General features: G+C 32.6%; 1 protein-coding gene across 1 annotated transcript in view; it reads right to left on the bottom strand.

Annotated features, from left to right (window-relative positions):
* LOC144372420 (zinc finger protein 713-like) overlaps nt 1–8,230 on the bottom strand; it is a 33,143-nt gene extending 24,913 nt beyond the window's left edge. The window contains exon 1 of the mRNA XM_078035803.1: nt 8,060–8,230. Coding sequence (XP_077891929.1) covers nt 8,060–8,230 — 171 coding nt within the window. The remainder of the gene's footprint in view (nt 1–8,059) is intronic.
* Nucleotides 8,231–18,424: the final 10,194 nt, after the last annotated feature.

Below are 18,424 nucleotides of genomic sequence, written 5' to 3'. Positions count from 1 at the left end.
AAAAGGAAATTAGGCTGGATTTTTCACTTGCTATAACCATAGATTTTAAAGTGTATGTTTTATACTTTAACAAGCATGAGAATTAAATTATTAATATTAATTACTACTAATTTTTTAAAAGACTGAATTAAATAGGAAATTAGGTATTTGTTATTAAATGCATAAAAATTTTGATTAATATATTGACAATATAAATATGGAAAATTTTGACAATGATAAAAAGACATTTAATATAAGAGATTCAATATTATAAGTCCCTCATGTTCAGAGTGTCAGTCCTTCAATGATTTTTTCATTTTTTTGGGTCATTTTGAATTACACTTCTGCAAATGTTTGTTAAGTATACAAATTTAAGATTTTGTATTCTGTAAAGTCAGAAAAATGGCAGATTTGAGATCCTGTCAGGATTTTAAACTTCTAAGCCATGTGGGGCATCTTAGCACTTTTTTTTTCATATTTGCACACAGTCCAATTCTAGAGAGGAATGAGTTGGAGACATAGTCTACTGTCCTGAGAGAAGAGAAATTGCCTTAGGCTATTTCTAAAGCTTTCAACTTTTCTAACTTTTCAGAATTTTTGGTGATTTGAAAAAATTTTTTATTTTAAGAAATGAATTGTTTGAAATTAATTATTTATCTTTCCTGCATTATTTTTCACTTTCACTGATTTTTTTAGAAGAACTAACAGAATAGAATTCCAAAAGTGTTCCATGTAAATTTAAAGGTATGTTTCTAATGATCAATATAGAAAGTAGAAGCAAAACATCATCTAGTTTGGTGGTTCTGCCTCACACTAGAGAGTTACTTATTTATTTCTGCCATTATTCACTAGGTTCCTGAGGTTGCAGAAATCACCAACCAACACAGAGAAAAGTCTTTTTAGTTTGTTTCTCACAACCAATTCAAGCTAAAATACACTAGTATCATTGTAGTTTCAGACCAAAATGTGTTTCTAAATTATAAAATATGTATACATAAATATATAAATAAATATAAAATAAAATATAATATTAGAGATAATCATTTTGTTAATATTTCCCTTTAGAAACAGTTCTGGGAACAAAGTGTCACAAATAAGACATAAATCCTACATTGCTACACAGAGTAATTAAGGCACATACTAAGAGCTTGGTATAAAACATAGAGACATAAATAACTAGAGAACACCATAGAGAATTATACCAGTGCTAAGCAGCAAATTCATAGTCTTTAAGTACATGAAGAGACAAGTTATCATAGCAAATTTTATAACTCAGTTGCTGCTAATATAGAGATAATATTTTCTGCATTTAGTACCTTCTTTGCAGATATATGAATTACATTTAATCCCAACCAGTAAAATGCAGAAATAGTGTAAAATTATTCACCATGAGTAAAACTACTTAAAGAGAGAACCAAAACTTCCATTCCTGCCCAAATGTTTATTCCTGACAAAAAGACTGCTTCTTTTGAACCATTTCTGTGGATGATTTTTTATAATAAATATTTTGGTGATTTTTTTGCATATTACTTAATATAATAGCTTCACATTTTCTCTTTTGTCCTATTTTACTACCTATATTCTGAAAGAAAAATATTCTAACTCCTAAACTACCTTGATATTTGAGCTATCTTTTAATTTTTAAGCTTATATCATTTGTATAATGAATACTGTGCTTTCAGTAAATAATGACTATTTTTATGTACCTGGCTCATTTACAGGAGTTTTGTTGTGTTCTTTGGTTTTATTTACATTGAAGTTTAAAAAAAGGTTAATTTTAAACCAAATCACAAAGAAAAGACCACCAACTCCAATTTTAAATCAAATTAAATCAAGATTGTATTGTGTACACAAAAGCTGGCCAGGACTGTCTCTTACAAGATTCCATGCTAGAGATCATCCTGCTGATCTTCAGGAAAAAGTTTTTAAAGCACAAAAAGTTACAAAGGAGGTAGGTGTATAGGGTACTTACAGCTAACAAGATTTTGACAATCATAATACAAAGGCAGATAGCAGGTTAAGGATCTACATGGCTAACATTTCAGGGGAAAGAATAAATTCAGCTCCAGACATTAGAATTTATAAGTTGCCACTGAGATTTAGAGATTTGTTATTTGGTAAGCAGGAGCCAGGATTAATGAGGCACCAGTAAGGTTTTAGAGAGGGTTGTTATCTGGTAAGGGATACCCAGGCATAGGTGAATTCAAAACACAGGTAGAAATTTCAAGCAAGTTTAAAACATCAAAATATTGTCAGGCCAAAGAGAAATTTAAGTTTTCTTACAGAAAACAGAAATAAACTTTTTACCTCTGAAAGCACTAAGAGAAGATTTTATTTTTTGTATTTTTTCACATCTAATGGCTTCTGGCATTCCTTTGTTTGTGAGCATAAATGCTTTCCTTTTGTGTTTATGGGGCTTCCAAAACAACAAATATATATATATATAAGCCCTTCTCATAGGGAAGATGTTTTTAGCATAGCAAGTAACTACCCTTTAACCCACAGGGTCTGACAACCATATTATAGGATATGAAAGACCCTCAAATATGCTTGTTCTTCCAACCATTGTTCGCAAAGATTGACAAAAGTCAATTCATTGCACAGAATGAGTGAGGTGGGTCTCTGCTCTGCAGTCAAGAACAGGAGGTAAAAGAGCCCCCAAAGTGAGTTTAGACAGGGCTTTACATGACATACTTGACAAAATCCTAAAAACAAAAGAAAACATAAATTCAGAGAGAACCATACCCATATAATTTCGTTTGACAAAATCAAATTCATAAGAGGAACAGAGGACAGAGGCAAATCTAAAGGAATTTAACTATATTTTCTTTTTCTAAATTGCTATTAATGTCTCCCACAATTATAGAGTTCTGGATCTCCTCAGTTCTACTTTCTCATTACCTTCAACCTACAATACATGAGGCACACTGAATTTACCCTGCTCATGTACTTATCACTTATTTTTTTCTATAGAAATGAATATGAATATGAATATATTTTTCATACATTTCCAAGATTCTACCCTGAAAATTTCTGTGATATCATTTCCCTGAAATGCATTTTCATTATTTCATGTCAGTTCATCTAAGTATTCCATATCATGCGTTGGAAAAGATGAGACAACTCTAAGTCCCTTCTTATAATTAAATGTCAACCTCAGTACCTCCACAGAACTTAAGTCTCATTCACCTTTCTCATTCATAGTGCTTTATTTTTTAAGTAGGTAGCAGAAATTTTATTTTTAAGAAGAGTAAGTCATTTTTAGCCATTCAGTGTACTTTAGAGGATCCCAAAAACCTATGGTTGTGGTTCTTAAACAACCTTACCACTGAAAGATCTAGATTACACTCCAGGTTGGACACTGATACTATGCTTCCATGGGAAATGGTTTCTTGGTTGTGAATATTGTCTTTTCCTTTCCCCTATAGTCTTGAAAATGTGTGGATTGTGCAAACTTTTAGAATCACTATTTTCAACACACTTAGCACATTTGATAATAGAAGACATCTAAATTCTGAAAAAAAGAAAAGACTCTTCACCAAGCTCTAAAGAAGTGATAAAATAATCTCTGGAAAAAATAACAGTCATCCATTAGATTATTTTAAAAAAATACTAAGAATAAGTTTAGATAGTAATACATTACTCTACTAGGAAAAGTGATATAAATGCGATTTTAATTTTTAAAGTTGTTTCTGATTACTACAAAGAGAGTATAAAAAGCTGGGTACATGAGCTAGAGTTGTGTCTCAGTGGTAGACTACTTTGCTAGCATGTGCAAAGCACTGAGTTTGATTCTCAGCAATACATATAAAGATTTTTTTATTTTTTAAATAAATGACAGCAGAATGCATCACAATTCTTATTACACATATAGAACAATTTTTCATACCTCTGTTTGTATATAAAGTATGTTCACATCAATTCCTGTCTTCATAAATGTACTTTATTTTTTTAAAGAGAGAGAGAGAGAGAGAGAGAGAGAGAGAGAGAGAGAGAGAATTTTAATATTTTTATTTTTTAGTGTTCGGCGGACACAACATCTTTGTTTGTGTGTGGTGCTGAGGATCAAACCCCAGCCGCACGCATGCCAGGCGAGCACACTACCACTTGAGCCACATCCCCGGCCCCATACATGTACTTTAGATAATAATGTCTATCACATTCCACAATCCTTGCTAATCTTTACTCAACACTCCTACACTGGCTACTTCACATAAACTGCCTCAAGGATTTAATGCAGTAATCAAATAGATATTCTTCAGCCTATGCAGTGCTGTTGGAATAGCTATTATAAAAATATAAAATTGTCATGTATGGTGGCAGATGCCTGAAATTCTAGAAGCTATGGAAAATGACACAGGAGAATTGTTAGTTCAAAGACAGCCTCATTAACATAACAAAGCTACAAACAACTTAATGAGAGCCTATCTCAAAATATAACATAAAAAAGAATGTGGATGTATCTCAGTGGTATGCACCCCTGGGTTCAATACTCAGCACCAAACCATACAAAACCAAGCAAATGTCTCATATTAATAGGAATTCCAGGGTACACAAATATGTAAAAATGTTGGTGACATTTTTAAATAAATTTAATAAATATATTTTAAATAAATTTAATAAATATATTTTATAAAAGGGTTAAGGTTCTTTAAAAGCCCGAAATAAAAATGCCACATAATCCACTAGTAATAATTTGGGGTAGCAGTGCAAGGTTGTACATGCCTGTACTCCCAGTGGCTTAGGAGGATGAGAGGTAGATAACTAGAGGTTTATTCTCAAATTAAAGACAAGCCTCAAGAACTTGGCAAGGTCCTAAAAAACTCAGTAAAACTTTCTCTCAAAAATAAATAAATAAATAAAAGTTTTGGAGACTGGGTATGTAGCACACTGGTAAAGTGCCATGGGGTTAATTTCCGTTATTTAAATAAATAAAAAGATATAAATAATAATTCTTGGTTAAAAAATGCCATACAATCCAGTAATAATAACTCTGGGTATATATGTAAAAAATTTGGAATCCTTTTGCTAAATATTGCCACACGTCTATTTTTATTGTACCTTTATTCACAGTATCTAATTAAAGAAAACAAATGAAGTACCTTTTAGATAGAAAGTATATCAGAAAATGCCTTCCAACTGCAAAGCATCTAATTACTCTATCGCTTCAGAAGCTACACACTTAAAATTCAAACTGGTCCCTAGAAGGCAAGACTCAGAGAGTGGTGTTTTCTAAATACTCCAAAAAATTTGGAATCTCTGGGAACCTTGTTTCAGATATTCTAAAACTCAGAACTAGGTCATATGGGGGGTCAGAATGAGAACACAACACACAGTAAACTCTTTAATGGGGAATCTGAACTCAGACACTGTCATAACCAAAAGCAGTGTTGGAGATAAAAAATAGATTCTGTTTCACTGATTTCTGGGTTATGGATTCAAATCAAATATATATTAGAAAAAAGTTAAAGCTACTGGTTAAAATCTACATAAAACAGTATTAAATATACCAGGGGCTGGGTGTGTTGGTGCAAGCCTGTAATCCCAGTTGCTGAAGAGGCTGAGGAAGAAGTATCAAAAGTTCAAAGCCAGCCTTAGCAGAAGCGAGGTGCTAAGAAACTCAGTGAGATCCTGTCTCTAAATAAAGTTAAAAAAAATCCTGGGGATTTGTCTTAGTAGTCAAGTGTTTGTGAGTTCAATCTCCAATATTCCCCATAAAAAAAGTACCAGGGGGCTAGGGCTGGAGCTCAGTGGAGCTCAATTGTCTGGCACATGTGAGGCACTGGAATCAATTCTCAGCTCCACATATAAGTAAATGAAATATAAGGTCTATCAACAACTTTTATATATAGTACTAAGATATTGACATGGACTTTGATCTAATTTGCTATGTACTTTAGCCCTTAAGATTAAAGTTGGCCAGGCATGGTGGTGCATGCTTGTAATATCAGCTGTTTACAAGACTGAGACATTAAGGATCATGAATTCAAAACCAGTCTCATCAATGGTGAGGCACTAAGCAACTCAGTGAAACCCTGTCTCTAAGTAAAATACAAAATAGGGGTAGGGATATGGCTCAATGGTAGAGTGCCCCTGAATTCAATCTGTGGTCTCCCCCCCAAAAAATAAAAGGGGCTGAGTAAATAGCTCAGCTTGTAGAGTGCTTGCTTTCTAAGCATGAGGCCCTGGGGTCAATCCCCAGTACTGAGAGAGAGAGAGAGAGAGAGAGAGAGAGAGAGAGAGAGAGAGAGAGAGAGAGAGAGAGATTGATTTAACTTGCATGTAATTTAAATTCAAGTTAGTCCCACTTTTATTTTTTCCTGCCACACCAGAATAAAAGAATTTCCTGAAATGTTTGGAACGTTTCTGTTGGTTATTTATTAACTTATTTATTATTTACTTATTTTTATGTGATGCTGAGGATCGAACCCAGGACCTTGCACATGCTAGGTGAGTGCTCTGTCACTGAGCCACAACCTCAGCCCCTTCTGTGGGTTATTTTAATGAAATGATCTGACCATAAATAAGTAAATAAACAAATTAATTAATAAATGAATAAATCCTCAATTGATGACCCATTACATTTTTAAAAATCCTTAAATGGGACACATAAACCTCATTTAGGATTCATTCTTTTTTAATGTCACCTAATTTTATTCTGCTTTTTTCTCATGTGAAAATCTCAGATGATAAATTAAAATCTTTTAAAAATGCCCTCCAGTTCTTGAAGAAAAACATTGTAAATGATGCATACATTTGAAATAAAACATGGGAAAATAATGATTAATAATGCTGAAAGTGCAGTTTTGAGATGAACCAAAATTTCTCAGTTTGCCAATTGAATCTGTGTGCTTGTCTCATAAATTTTGAAGAAAAAAATCTATTTAAGCAAGAAGAAATAGAATGACTACCATGTGGTATGAGGAATGATACCAGAAAAAAAATTATTTTTGTGTGCCATCTTAGAAGTTTACTGATGGTTTTGGGCAGAACAAGGAGCATAATGCATTTAGAATAGGCTTTGGAAAAGGCATCCTGACTACCATATGGGTTCACTTTTATTCTTTCTGTGACCCATCTTTTTTTTTTTCAAATTCAATCAGGAATCACCACAGGGACTAAGGACTTTGTAGAAGGTGTTCCCACAAGTGGGCTTCAAGGTCTTTTACATTTCAAATAGGCCTTAATGGTGCTCATTAACATATCTTTCAGTTAGCCACCAGGTGTGTTTGAATGAGGCCCATTATTCCAATTACGTGGTCATTATATCATCAATTCTATTTTATACTCATTCTCTGTGAACAGAGAACCCTAGTTTTGGATATGTGAACAGAGAGCTAGAAAACTAGGGGTTTATTCTGAGACCTATGGAGAGCTGAGCTGAAGTTCTGGATTTCAGACTTTTGTTCTGGATTTGACATACTGCTTCTGCTACATTTAAAAAATCTCAGGACTCATGAAGAGAATGAGTTAAAAGCCAGAATCATCAAATTCAAAAGGACCCTGTCTCTAAATAAAAATATTTCTAAAAAAGGGGGTGGGAATGTCAATCAGTGGATGAACACCTCTGGGTTGAATTTCTGGTACCAAGAAGAAAACAACACACACACACACACACACACACACACAGAGAGAGACACACACTGACACACACAAAATAAATAAATAAACAAACAAAACCCTCATGAGTAACAAGCCCTAAAATCAGCAGCCTCTCTCATGCATGAATACAATAAATGGATTTGTAGTTCTCTCCTGGTAATTATCTCAGTCTTCACTATGCAATCTGGAGACATGCTGGACTCATGGCACATGGAAGCCCACAAAGGGCTTTAGAAAGAAGCTGAAAACACCATACAGTTATGTAACAAAATGCCCAGGTTTTCAACTGCTGATCTAAGCCTCACTAGACTAGTCAGAGGGAGGTGAAGGCTAAGCTACCACAGAGAGACCCTCTGGCCACAAGATTCTGGAGAGGACCAGGAGGAGTCCCTAGCCATGACTCCCAGTTTCCACTATTGCTACTCCTGTCAGCCTTAAGCCACCTTCCTACACAGTCTCAATATAACAAGGCACTTACCATTTCCTGGCTCTCAGGGTTCTCAGCATTCTCCCTGTGGTTTGTTTTCAGATTCTGCACAGCACAGACACCTGGGCTCCGGATCCAGGACAGAAGCCTACAAAAAGATTGAAAAAATGGCGGGCTCCATACGCAAAGGGAAAGGAAGATTGTGGAAGCCCGCCCCCTCATCACCGGCTGCGTGAGGATTGGACAGTTCTCACCTAAGTGATTGATTGGTCAAGGCTTCAGGCCCTGCCTCCAACCTGAGCCAAGTGGGCACACAATCAAAGTCTGAATGACAGGCTGCTCCATTGTCACTGTATAAAGACTACACATCTGGGGCTGGGGGTGTGGCTCAAGGGGTATCTTGCTCGCCTGGCATGAGTGCGGCCCAGGTTCAATCCTCACAACCACATACAAGCAAAGGTTCTATGTCTGCAGAAATTCTCTCTCGCTTTTTAAATTTTTTTTAAAGACTCAAGATCAGGGCTGAGGATATAGCTTAGTCAGTAGAGTGCTTGCTTTGCTTGTATAAGGCCATGGATTCAATCCCCTGCACTACAAGCACACACTCCCTCCAAAAAAATAAATTAAGAACTTTGGGGACTAGGGTTATGGATCTGTGGTAGAGTGCTTCCCTACCATGCGTGAGGTACTGGGTTGAACACCCAGCATCACATTAAAAAGCCAACCAACAAAAAAACTACTAATGGTATTGTGTCCATCTACAACAAAAAATATTCAAGAAAAAAAAGACTGTGAAAAAAAAAAGACTACAGAACCCATAAACACTTTTTATAAATAAAAATATAAAATATGGACTATTGATGTTTTGATGGAGGGGATCTCAAAGTGGTTATACACAAGGTAGGAAATGGATATAGTAAGACATAAGACTGGTGATTGCTGAGTATGTAGATTTTGCTATACAAAAGAAGTATTGGTGGATGATATGGGGGTAGGGAGAAAAAGAGCAATGAAAAAAGAGAAGAAAAACTTGAACAGTAGAGGGATTCAGATGCTACAAGTCTACAATGATAGCGTGAATATAGAGGGTAATGTTCTTGGAAGCAGCAATAAAATTTGAGGGGAAAGAAAACAGTAATTTTTTTGCACAGTTCCCAAGTGAGAGAGCCAGGTGAATGGGTTCTGTGTTCAACTCTTCCCACCTAGGAGTGGAATTTATAGTTCATAGGGTATGTCTCAGTAAGTAGTAAAACACTATTTCTATGTACCTTTACACTTTTTCATGGCTACGAGCTGACTTTGACAATTCCAGTCACATTACATCTTTGTACTTGTTATTAATTAATTAATTAATCCATTACATTATTTATTTGTTTTTTTATTCACTTTTTCTTTAGTTGTCATTGTTCTTACATTACTCGTCATTACATAATTGCATAAATATTCTGAATGTTAACTTTTTGTTAAATATTGTTTTATGTGTTTATTCATACATTTACTTTTCATTAAAATGTTTTTTTCTTAGCCAAGCCTGATTTATATTAGATCTCAATTTTTGTTTATGAATACTAGATAAAATCACAATATTTCAAATAAATCAAGAATTTATCATCTTGGCAGAACCCTAATGACCCACTAAAGTTGACCCAGTATGGGTCAACTAAAAGCTGTGTCAAAACTCCCCTTTTTTCTTATACACACCCTAATAAAGAATTTCTCTCTCACTTTTATATGTTGGAGAACAGACTATCTTTCCAAAGCATCAGTTAACAACCTAGATGTGTTTTCCAACTAGCTCACTATTACTTTTAAATTATTTACATACTTGACACTAAGAGTGTCACTGATTATTTTTTTTATTTTTGTAAGATCTCTCTCATATTACAAATTGAAATCAGATATGCTTTTTTGCTAAGAAACACTCTCAGTCTTTAATAAAATATTCTATAAAGAAAAAGGGTTTTGTTGATTTTCTTACAGCTTCACTAAGTTGCTGAGGCTGCTGACTTTAATGTTTTAAAATATAATGTTATAGTAGTTAGCATTATATATATAAATAATATAAATATATATATATATATATATATATATATATATATATATATAAAAAACCTTCTTCTTTTGCTTCTACCTAATTTCTGCCTCCAAATAAATTACCCCTTACCCTCATGCTACTATTGATCCACCACTAGACGTTTACGATCTGAACACTTGGGCTTGTCATTTTTTTCTTCTCTCCTTCACAACACTTTTTTTCTCTTCCCCTATCTATTCCACCAATACTTTTTCATGAATACTCTCTAATACATACTCAGTATACACCAATCTCACATCCTGACTCATCCGGATCCTGCCTTTTCCATGGATCACTTTGAAATCCCCTCCACTCAGATATCAATAGTCCAGAGTAAGGTCAGGTTAGGGTGTTATATATGCAGGTTTTTAGAAGTCATTTACATAACAATAAGCCTATAAAAAGTGGGATGTATTTTAGCTGAGGTTAAAAAGAAAATCTACAGACTGCACTGTTAAACTGAAGTGCCTAAAATTCACTAATCTCAATAATTTGGAAAAAGAAATTCTATAAAAAGGAGAGTAAAGAAAAGAACATAATACATAAAGTGACAAATTTGAAGACACACCAAGTATATATATCCAAAGAGTGTCATATATTGGTGCTTTCAAAAGACAAATTAATTTGAAATCAATATTGTTAATGTGAGATGTAGTAATCATGTATTAATTATATAAATTGGTAGTATATATGTCTATGTACCAAAGGCATCTCATATGAGTATATGTTGCAAGAAATGAATTCTACAGTATTTTTTTAAATTTTGCTGAAACACTATAAATACCTAAATCTTGGTTTTTGTATTACCAAAATTTGCAAAATTGAATAAAATAGGAATTAAAAAAGCACTTTTATTTACAAATAACTGAGAACTGTATTATCCTAGAAAGACAAAAAATAATAATAAATTTGACCATTGAAATTTAGTTCTGAGTTAGAAAAATGTACTAGTATATATTAATGTTTTTGACCCCAAAATGAAACTAGCAGTTGTTAGTATCCAAGGATCATACTAATGTGATATTAATGACTATGTATTATAGTCATATTTCAGAAAAGCATGAAGTGATTTTATTTTTGCCTTTTTTGGTCTTTTATATTACTGTTTAGCTTTGTCAGTATAGCTTTGAATTCATCCATTTATTTATTTCAAATTTATGTTATCACAAGACTTCAAATTGCATGCATTAAGAATGAAGTGTAAAAACATTTGAAATTAAAATTACAAAACCCTGATAAATTATACTGTACAACATTCTTTGTTTATATATCTATCTATTGTTTATATATTTATCTATTGTGTGATTTGTAAGCAATTAAACAACCAGCCTTGAGATAAGACATTTATGTTCATTTTGTTTCTAGAGCAGATAAGATAGCATTTTGTAGGGAATGCAGTAGAATATATGCCATTAATCTCACCTTCTCAGGAGGCTGAGTCAGAAGAATCACAAGTTGAAGGTCAGCCAGGCAACTTAGTGAGACCCTATCTCAATAGCCAGATATTTTACTTTTTATTTTTTGAGACTTATGAAAGATTTGGCCAATGGCATGAACTCTCAGATCTGCATTTGACAAATGCATGACATTAAATTTATAATACACATTGATGAATACAGGTTAGGATTCATGGATAGTATCCTAAAAAAGGTATTTTTGCTTGTTGCTATAAGGTCTACTATGATCATGTCAGAAATTTATCTAAAAGCCCTCATCATTTCCTATCTAGATCACACATGATTTTACTTTTGCATACAGCATAATTTTTTTGTTATAGAATTAGACTTATTTATGAGGTTTCACATGGTTCATTCCTTTATATCTGCAAAGTGTTTTGGTTTTGCTGCGAGATGTATTATTTTGAAGTTTGGGTTCAGAAATGTAGAAGAAAGAAACATTAGACCATGGAGGGATAGAAGACCAAAACAAACACACAAACAAAAAGCTAAAAGTGGAAAGAAAGAAACAATCTCAGAAACCCATCATATAATTCACCATGTAGACAGGGGTGGGCTTGACAGGAATTCACACTTTTTATCCACATAAAAAATCCATTTAATGAAATCTCATTTCCTTCATTTAAATTATAGATTATTTTTATTAAAGCAATTCCTCTAAATTACCTTATACTAAGGAAGTACTCAATAAATATTTGCATAAATCAGATCTTAAAAGTTTTGTTAATGACTGCATTATAAACAATGATTTAATCCAGCTTCTTATTTTATGGATAATCAAATTGGGTTATAATGGGTGAAATTATTTGCTGATTATATCAATGTTAGAGGGATATTTTAAAAATGGTTACCCAAGTGTCTCACCAGTAATTCAAGTATATATCAACAATTCACCATATATGTTATTAAAATGAGTAGGAATAACATATATATATATATATATATGTTTGTGTGTGTGGTGGTGTGTGTGTGTATTTGACACTATGGATGGGACTCAGGGGAACTTTACCACAGAGCTATATCCCCAGTCTTTTTATCTTAATTTTGAGACAGGGTCTCACTAAGTTGCTAAGGATATCTTTAAATTGCTAATGCTGGCCTCAAACTTGAGATCCTCCTGCTTCAGTCTCCTGAGTCACTGGGATTACAGGCATGTGCCACCATGCCTGGCTAAAATGATATTTTAAAAGGAGAAGAAGCATTTATTTGTGTTCATGTTTCTTCGAAATATAACTTCTTAGAGTTGGTGGCAGCAAATTCAGTCAATTGTCTTTTTTAATGATGGTATTATGCTGGTAACACTATTGCAAATGGCTGATTAAATCTTTCAGTTTTATAGGGAAATTTAGTTCCATTTTACACATCTATAGAATTAAGAAGAAACTCTGCTGATTAAAACTAATTACTTTGTGTCTTTGTTTCAAGATGATATGCTATTTTTTCTTATTCTAACTTTGTCAATAGACAATTTGTTTACTGAATATTTTAACTTCAAAAGTCGGCTTTTTCTTTCAACTTTCTTTTAGGTATGTTATAGAATTAATCAGTTCCAAAAGAAAAATTCAGTCCACTGAATGCAATTTACTATAACAAAACAAAAGCATGACACCAGTTTTCATAAGGAAACAGAGATGATTGAAATATAAAGCATAGTTAATTTAAGGTTAAAATATTTTAAATCAAAATCTGTGTGCTTTACCATATTCAGAGCCTAAAAACAAATACTATTAAATCTGACTTTAATTGAGTTTCTACGGCCAAATTCTTACTTTTGATTGATCCTGGACTTCTATTCACTTTACTCTTCCTGTTCCTCTAGATAAATTTCAGTATTCTTTTCATTTTTTCATCACCATCCCTCTTCCTGAGAAACATGTCCCTCTTCATCCGGAAATATGTCTGTCCTGTTTATTATGTGATCTAATAGGTATTAGAAGGCTGACGATATGTGCCATATGATGATCTCATACCATCTTCCAAATAATTCAACAAATTTATGTCTCAGGGAAAATTAAGAGATCATAATTTCCTGTGTTCATTTCCCTTCTTCAATAACCCAACTCTGAGAGATGATAGCTTAAAAAATCTGGAAAGGCATTATGGCAATGAATGTTTTTCCCCCCAGACATACACTTCAAAAACTCTCAGTGAATATTAGGTCCATAATGTGCAATAAATCATAATCCCTATATCATGAAACACTATAATCTTTAGTCCAGGAAACAAAAATGTAATTTTTAAAAAATTAAATGCAATTATTAACAAGTTAATGATCACCCATGTAAATACACCCAATCCCACCATGAGAAAATCACTAACAATTGTTTACCATTCAGTTCTCTACCATTCAGTACCTTTGCTTTAATCACACATGGTAAATTTTGTCCTTAATTTCATGGGACTCATTCCATTACTTTTAAAAGTTATGTAGAAATGATGTGTATGTTAGCAATGTTCTGTTTATTTAAGTATATTTTGAAACTTACAAAATTTACTCTAATGTATTTTGCAGTGAACGAATATATTTCTGCTTATCAAGTTATTCTAAAACTTGGCTTAAAAGAGTCATCTTTCTTCTGATTTCTGTGGACCAATCTTTAGAAATCTCAGTTGGAAAGCCAGGCTGTGACTGTCATGAGCTTGTTGGATGTCATCTGTATTGTGATCATTTGAAATTTTGACTGAGGTTTGAAGGTACACTTTCAATGTGGATTACTCATGTGTTTGATAAATGAATGCTGGAAAATTTATTGCTCCCTGTTAACATTTCAAAATGGAGATATTTGAGTGTTCTTATACACATGATAGAGGATTTGTCCCTTAGCAAGATACATAAAGATGAAGGCTAAGGTTGCAATCTGTTCAATAACTTAACCTTGAAAGTTATGTATAATCTCTTTGACTTTAATCTGTTCTGTTGGTTACACAGAGGGGACCGCCCAAAGAGATGGAGAAGACCCCATGACCATGGGGACCATGTTAGAAGCTGACTCTCTGCATATTTGCACTTGAGTTTCAGTGATTAATTTTTGTTGTTGTTGACAGTGTTGGTGTGGACAGTATTGCACAAATCTCCTTATATATGCATACAAGAATTTATATTGATTATTTTCCTAAAATGAGATGGTTAGATCATGGAGTATATAACTATTTAACTTTATAAGATGTTGCTTTTGTATTTTCAAAAACTCCCCAAATTATATAGGTTATTACTAGTCCATATGTTCTACAACACTTTGTGGCATAAGTCTTCTTCCTTTATAATAATACTATGTACATAAATGGTATCTCATATCGTCTCCATCAGTTTTTCTCTGGCAATTAATGACTTGAAATAGCTCTTCAAATTTTTTTTAACTACAAGCATTGCCTTGTGTTTATCACTTAATGTCACTTGTCCATTTTATTAGATTTTGTTATTGATTTATAAGTAGGTTTAAATATCATTAATATTTGTCTATTGTCATTTCCATATCTTTTATAATTTCTTCTCCTATTTTTATTGTGTCTTTTCTGTCTTTAAGATGTCTTGATGAACAGAAGTAAATAAAATAATTCATAAATTTCTTATGATCATGGATCTCTCACTAAGAACAGTGCACCAGTTTCCCAAGAATAATTTATTCCCAAATTTATTTATATAATTTTGTGCTGTTCATGTACTCAGTAAAATCCATTAAGGCCATTTAATGACAAGCATTTTCCTCTCTGGAAAAATCTTGTTTTGAAATGTAGATTCTAGTGTCACAGTTTCTACATTTGGATTCAAAACACCTGGAGGTGCTAATAGCCCAGATGGTCTAATATTATTTTTAAAAATGTTTCACTAATTTTTATTTTGAAATAATTTCAGTCATTGGCAAAATTGTAAAATGAATATAAGAAACTTTTTTATGTCCTTGACTCAGATTCAATTAATATTCTGCCTCATTGGATTTATTTTATTTTAGAAATGCATGTACAAATACACACATACACATATACACTAACTTTTTTCCCCTGAACCATTGAGGGTAAGTTGAAGACATCATGACCTCTAAATGTTTCGATGTGCATATCCCATGAACTGTATCTACATGTTTCTTTTTGATGACATTGAAATTATTAAAAGTATATTAAGCATTCCAAAATATTTAAGATAATTATAAAGTCAAAAAGAAACATATAAACATTAACTGTATCTTAAAATAGGAAAGGGATAATATTCTTATTAGACATATTAAGGAAAGAAATTTTATTATTCTTAAACTGTGATAAATTTTAAATTTTTGGCATTTGTCATTTAGAATCAAAATTATTTTCTCACATGAATTGTGTGGAGAATACTGAGAAATTCTTTGGTTTCCAAACATCTGCTTTAAAAATTAAATGTCATTAAACATTATTAGTTCATCATATCTTTAATTATGACATTATTATGTTATAAATTCAGAAATAACATAGGTCATGTTTCTTATTTTACTGCTCCAATTCAAGTCTTAGTGATGAAAGTTTTACTGTGATTCTATACACTCTTTTATGGAGAATTGGTTCTAGATAAATTTCCACATTGCAAATATTACATTCTTCAGCATTTTCTTTATTTAAGCACAGACAAAAAAAAGTGGACTACGAATGCTTTGTCTGGCTCTCCCTGAAGCTGCCAGATGTCACATTTGGGTCCCATTTAGTGAGGGACCCAAAACATTGCACTTTATTTCACTCTCTTTTCTCCAGGGTGAAAATCAAGTGATTGCTGTAAACTCTCCTGTGGTTAATCTACTGGCCACTCCACAGTTAGATATTTAATGTGGTCTTTGAAATTAAACCCAAAACCATAAATATAGGACTCCATCCATAATATTAAAAATTGTGAAATAAGAATTCAGCGTTTACTTTTTCATTTTCACCAACTATTAACCTCTAAATGCTTATATCTTTTTCTATATTAATCTCATAAATTTAACCATGTCACTATTTTTTCTTGATGGACATATTTGGCTCTGGAAAACACATGTAAAAGTCACCTGCCACTTTCTCTGTCCACTCAGTAACATATATCTTTTTTATATATTGAAAATATATTTGATCCCATTTTCCTCAAGGTCACATTAAAGACTGTTTCTACTCATTCATGTTGTTTTATTTTCACATATTTCACTTTTACTAATAATCACAAATTTTAAGGAGGAATGAATCTGACATAACTTTACTGTGTACATATATGAATACAACAATTATATCTCACCATGATTTACAATTATCAGACTGGGATTCTAATTAGAATAAGATATATTCCAAGCTTTAATAAATATATCAAAATGGATTCTACTGTCATACGTAACTAAAAAAAAATAAAAATTTTATAAAAATGACTCACAATCATCTTCTCTTGAATTTTCAAGTACAATTAAACCCAATCCACAAATACTTCTCTATTTAACAGAACTCTATGTACTCATGTTTCTAATCTGCATATTATTATATGGTTAAGTAGTTTGATAATATTTTTGAATCGATTATAACTTGTTTGATGACATTTTGACTGATTCATTATAAACAATATGTTGGCCCAGCCAGAATCATTTATATACTCTCCTTCATGAGATATAGTTTTCTCCTCTCCTACATAAACACACATATACATACTCTGTTCTCTCTCCCTCTTTCACCCCCCACCTCTTCCTATACTCCATATGATCATTCACAGTAAAGGGATGTAGGCAAATATTACATAAATGAATAATTTTGTGTAATAAATAGTAGGATGTTTTTAATACAAATAAAAATTCATAGACTCAGAAGTCTTCAGTTATTTGACACTAGTACTTAGTATCAAGAAGAAGAAGCTGACTTCCTGAATGATTATTTTTCTGGACTCTGCAGTCACTTGCTTGCTCCTCACAGTGTGCTCTGAGAACAACTCAATCAAAATTTCCATTTTAACTACATCTCCCAGTAATTCTCCCACACTCTAATGTTCAAGAAGCAAGGGTCCTCGCTAAAGTTGCAACAATCTAAACCCTAACACTATTTTATTTTTTCATATTTACTAGTGCACTTGTTTTAGTATGGTATAATTGTTTACATATCTGAATAGTTTTATTATGAATATTATGTTTTCATTCATGTGGTGCTTGAAACAAGGTCACTACAATGATTATATTCTTTGACTGTCAGAAAAAAACTTTAAAAGGCCCTTAGTATAACCAGTACCTACATATAAGGTAATTAAATGAGGATTTAATAAGTAATCAGTTGATTAAAGAAGTAATAAGGGAGCAAAACAGAAAGGATAATAAGAGATTAGGGAACCTTTTGAAAGGATAGTAATACCTGTTTTTTTTTTTTTTTGGCTTAGATACATGTCTTTGTGCTAAGGAGGATCATTGGTTCAATTAATGGCATTTCAATCTAGTGATTTCTTGAAGTCTTTGAGCAATGTCATAGCCACAGTGACCCAAACACATGGAGCTGATGAGGCCCTTTAAGACAATATTATTCATTTAGATTCAGATGCCCCTTTAAAGTTTTACTCAAAGACCCCGTGTGTCAAAAAAATGTTACTAATTACTATCATTTGGAAAAAGCACCACACAGTGTAATTGTGGGTCCTTATTACCCTGAATTTACTATCCAAGATATGCAGCCATGAACAATGCTAAACTATAAGTGAAGTGTGATAATTATGTGATGAATTAAAATGCATGCATATACTCATTTATATGATTCTTGATCATATCATTAATTACTAAAGTCTATTGTTAAAAACTTAATTGCATATCATTAAAAATGTTGGCTATTGCATTCTGAGCTGTTAAGCATGTACATTGTGGTAAAATGGTATGTAGCCTTTTCTAGAAGGCATTTTGCTCTTTCAGGCTCCATCTATAGACTTTTCATTTG

The sequence above is a fragment of the Ictidomys tridecemlineatus genome, unplaced genomic scaffold (assembly GCF_052094955.1).
Source record: "Ictidomys tridecemlineatus isolate mIctTri1 unplaced genomic scaffold, mIctTri1.hap1 Scaffold_102, whole genome shotgun sequence".
NCBI classification, from domain to species: Eukaryota; Metazoa; Chordata; class Mammalia; order Rodentia; family Sciuridae; genus Ictidomys; species Ictidomys tridecemlineatus.
Note: the sequence above shows the minus strand (reverse complement) of the source record. Positions and strands in the feature narration are given on the sequence as shown.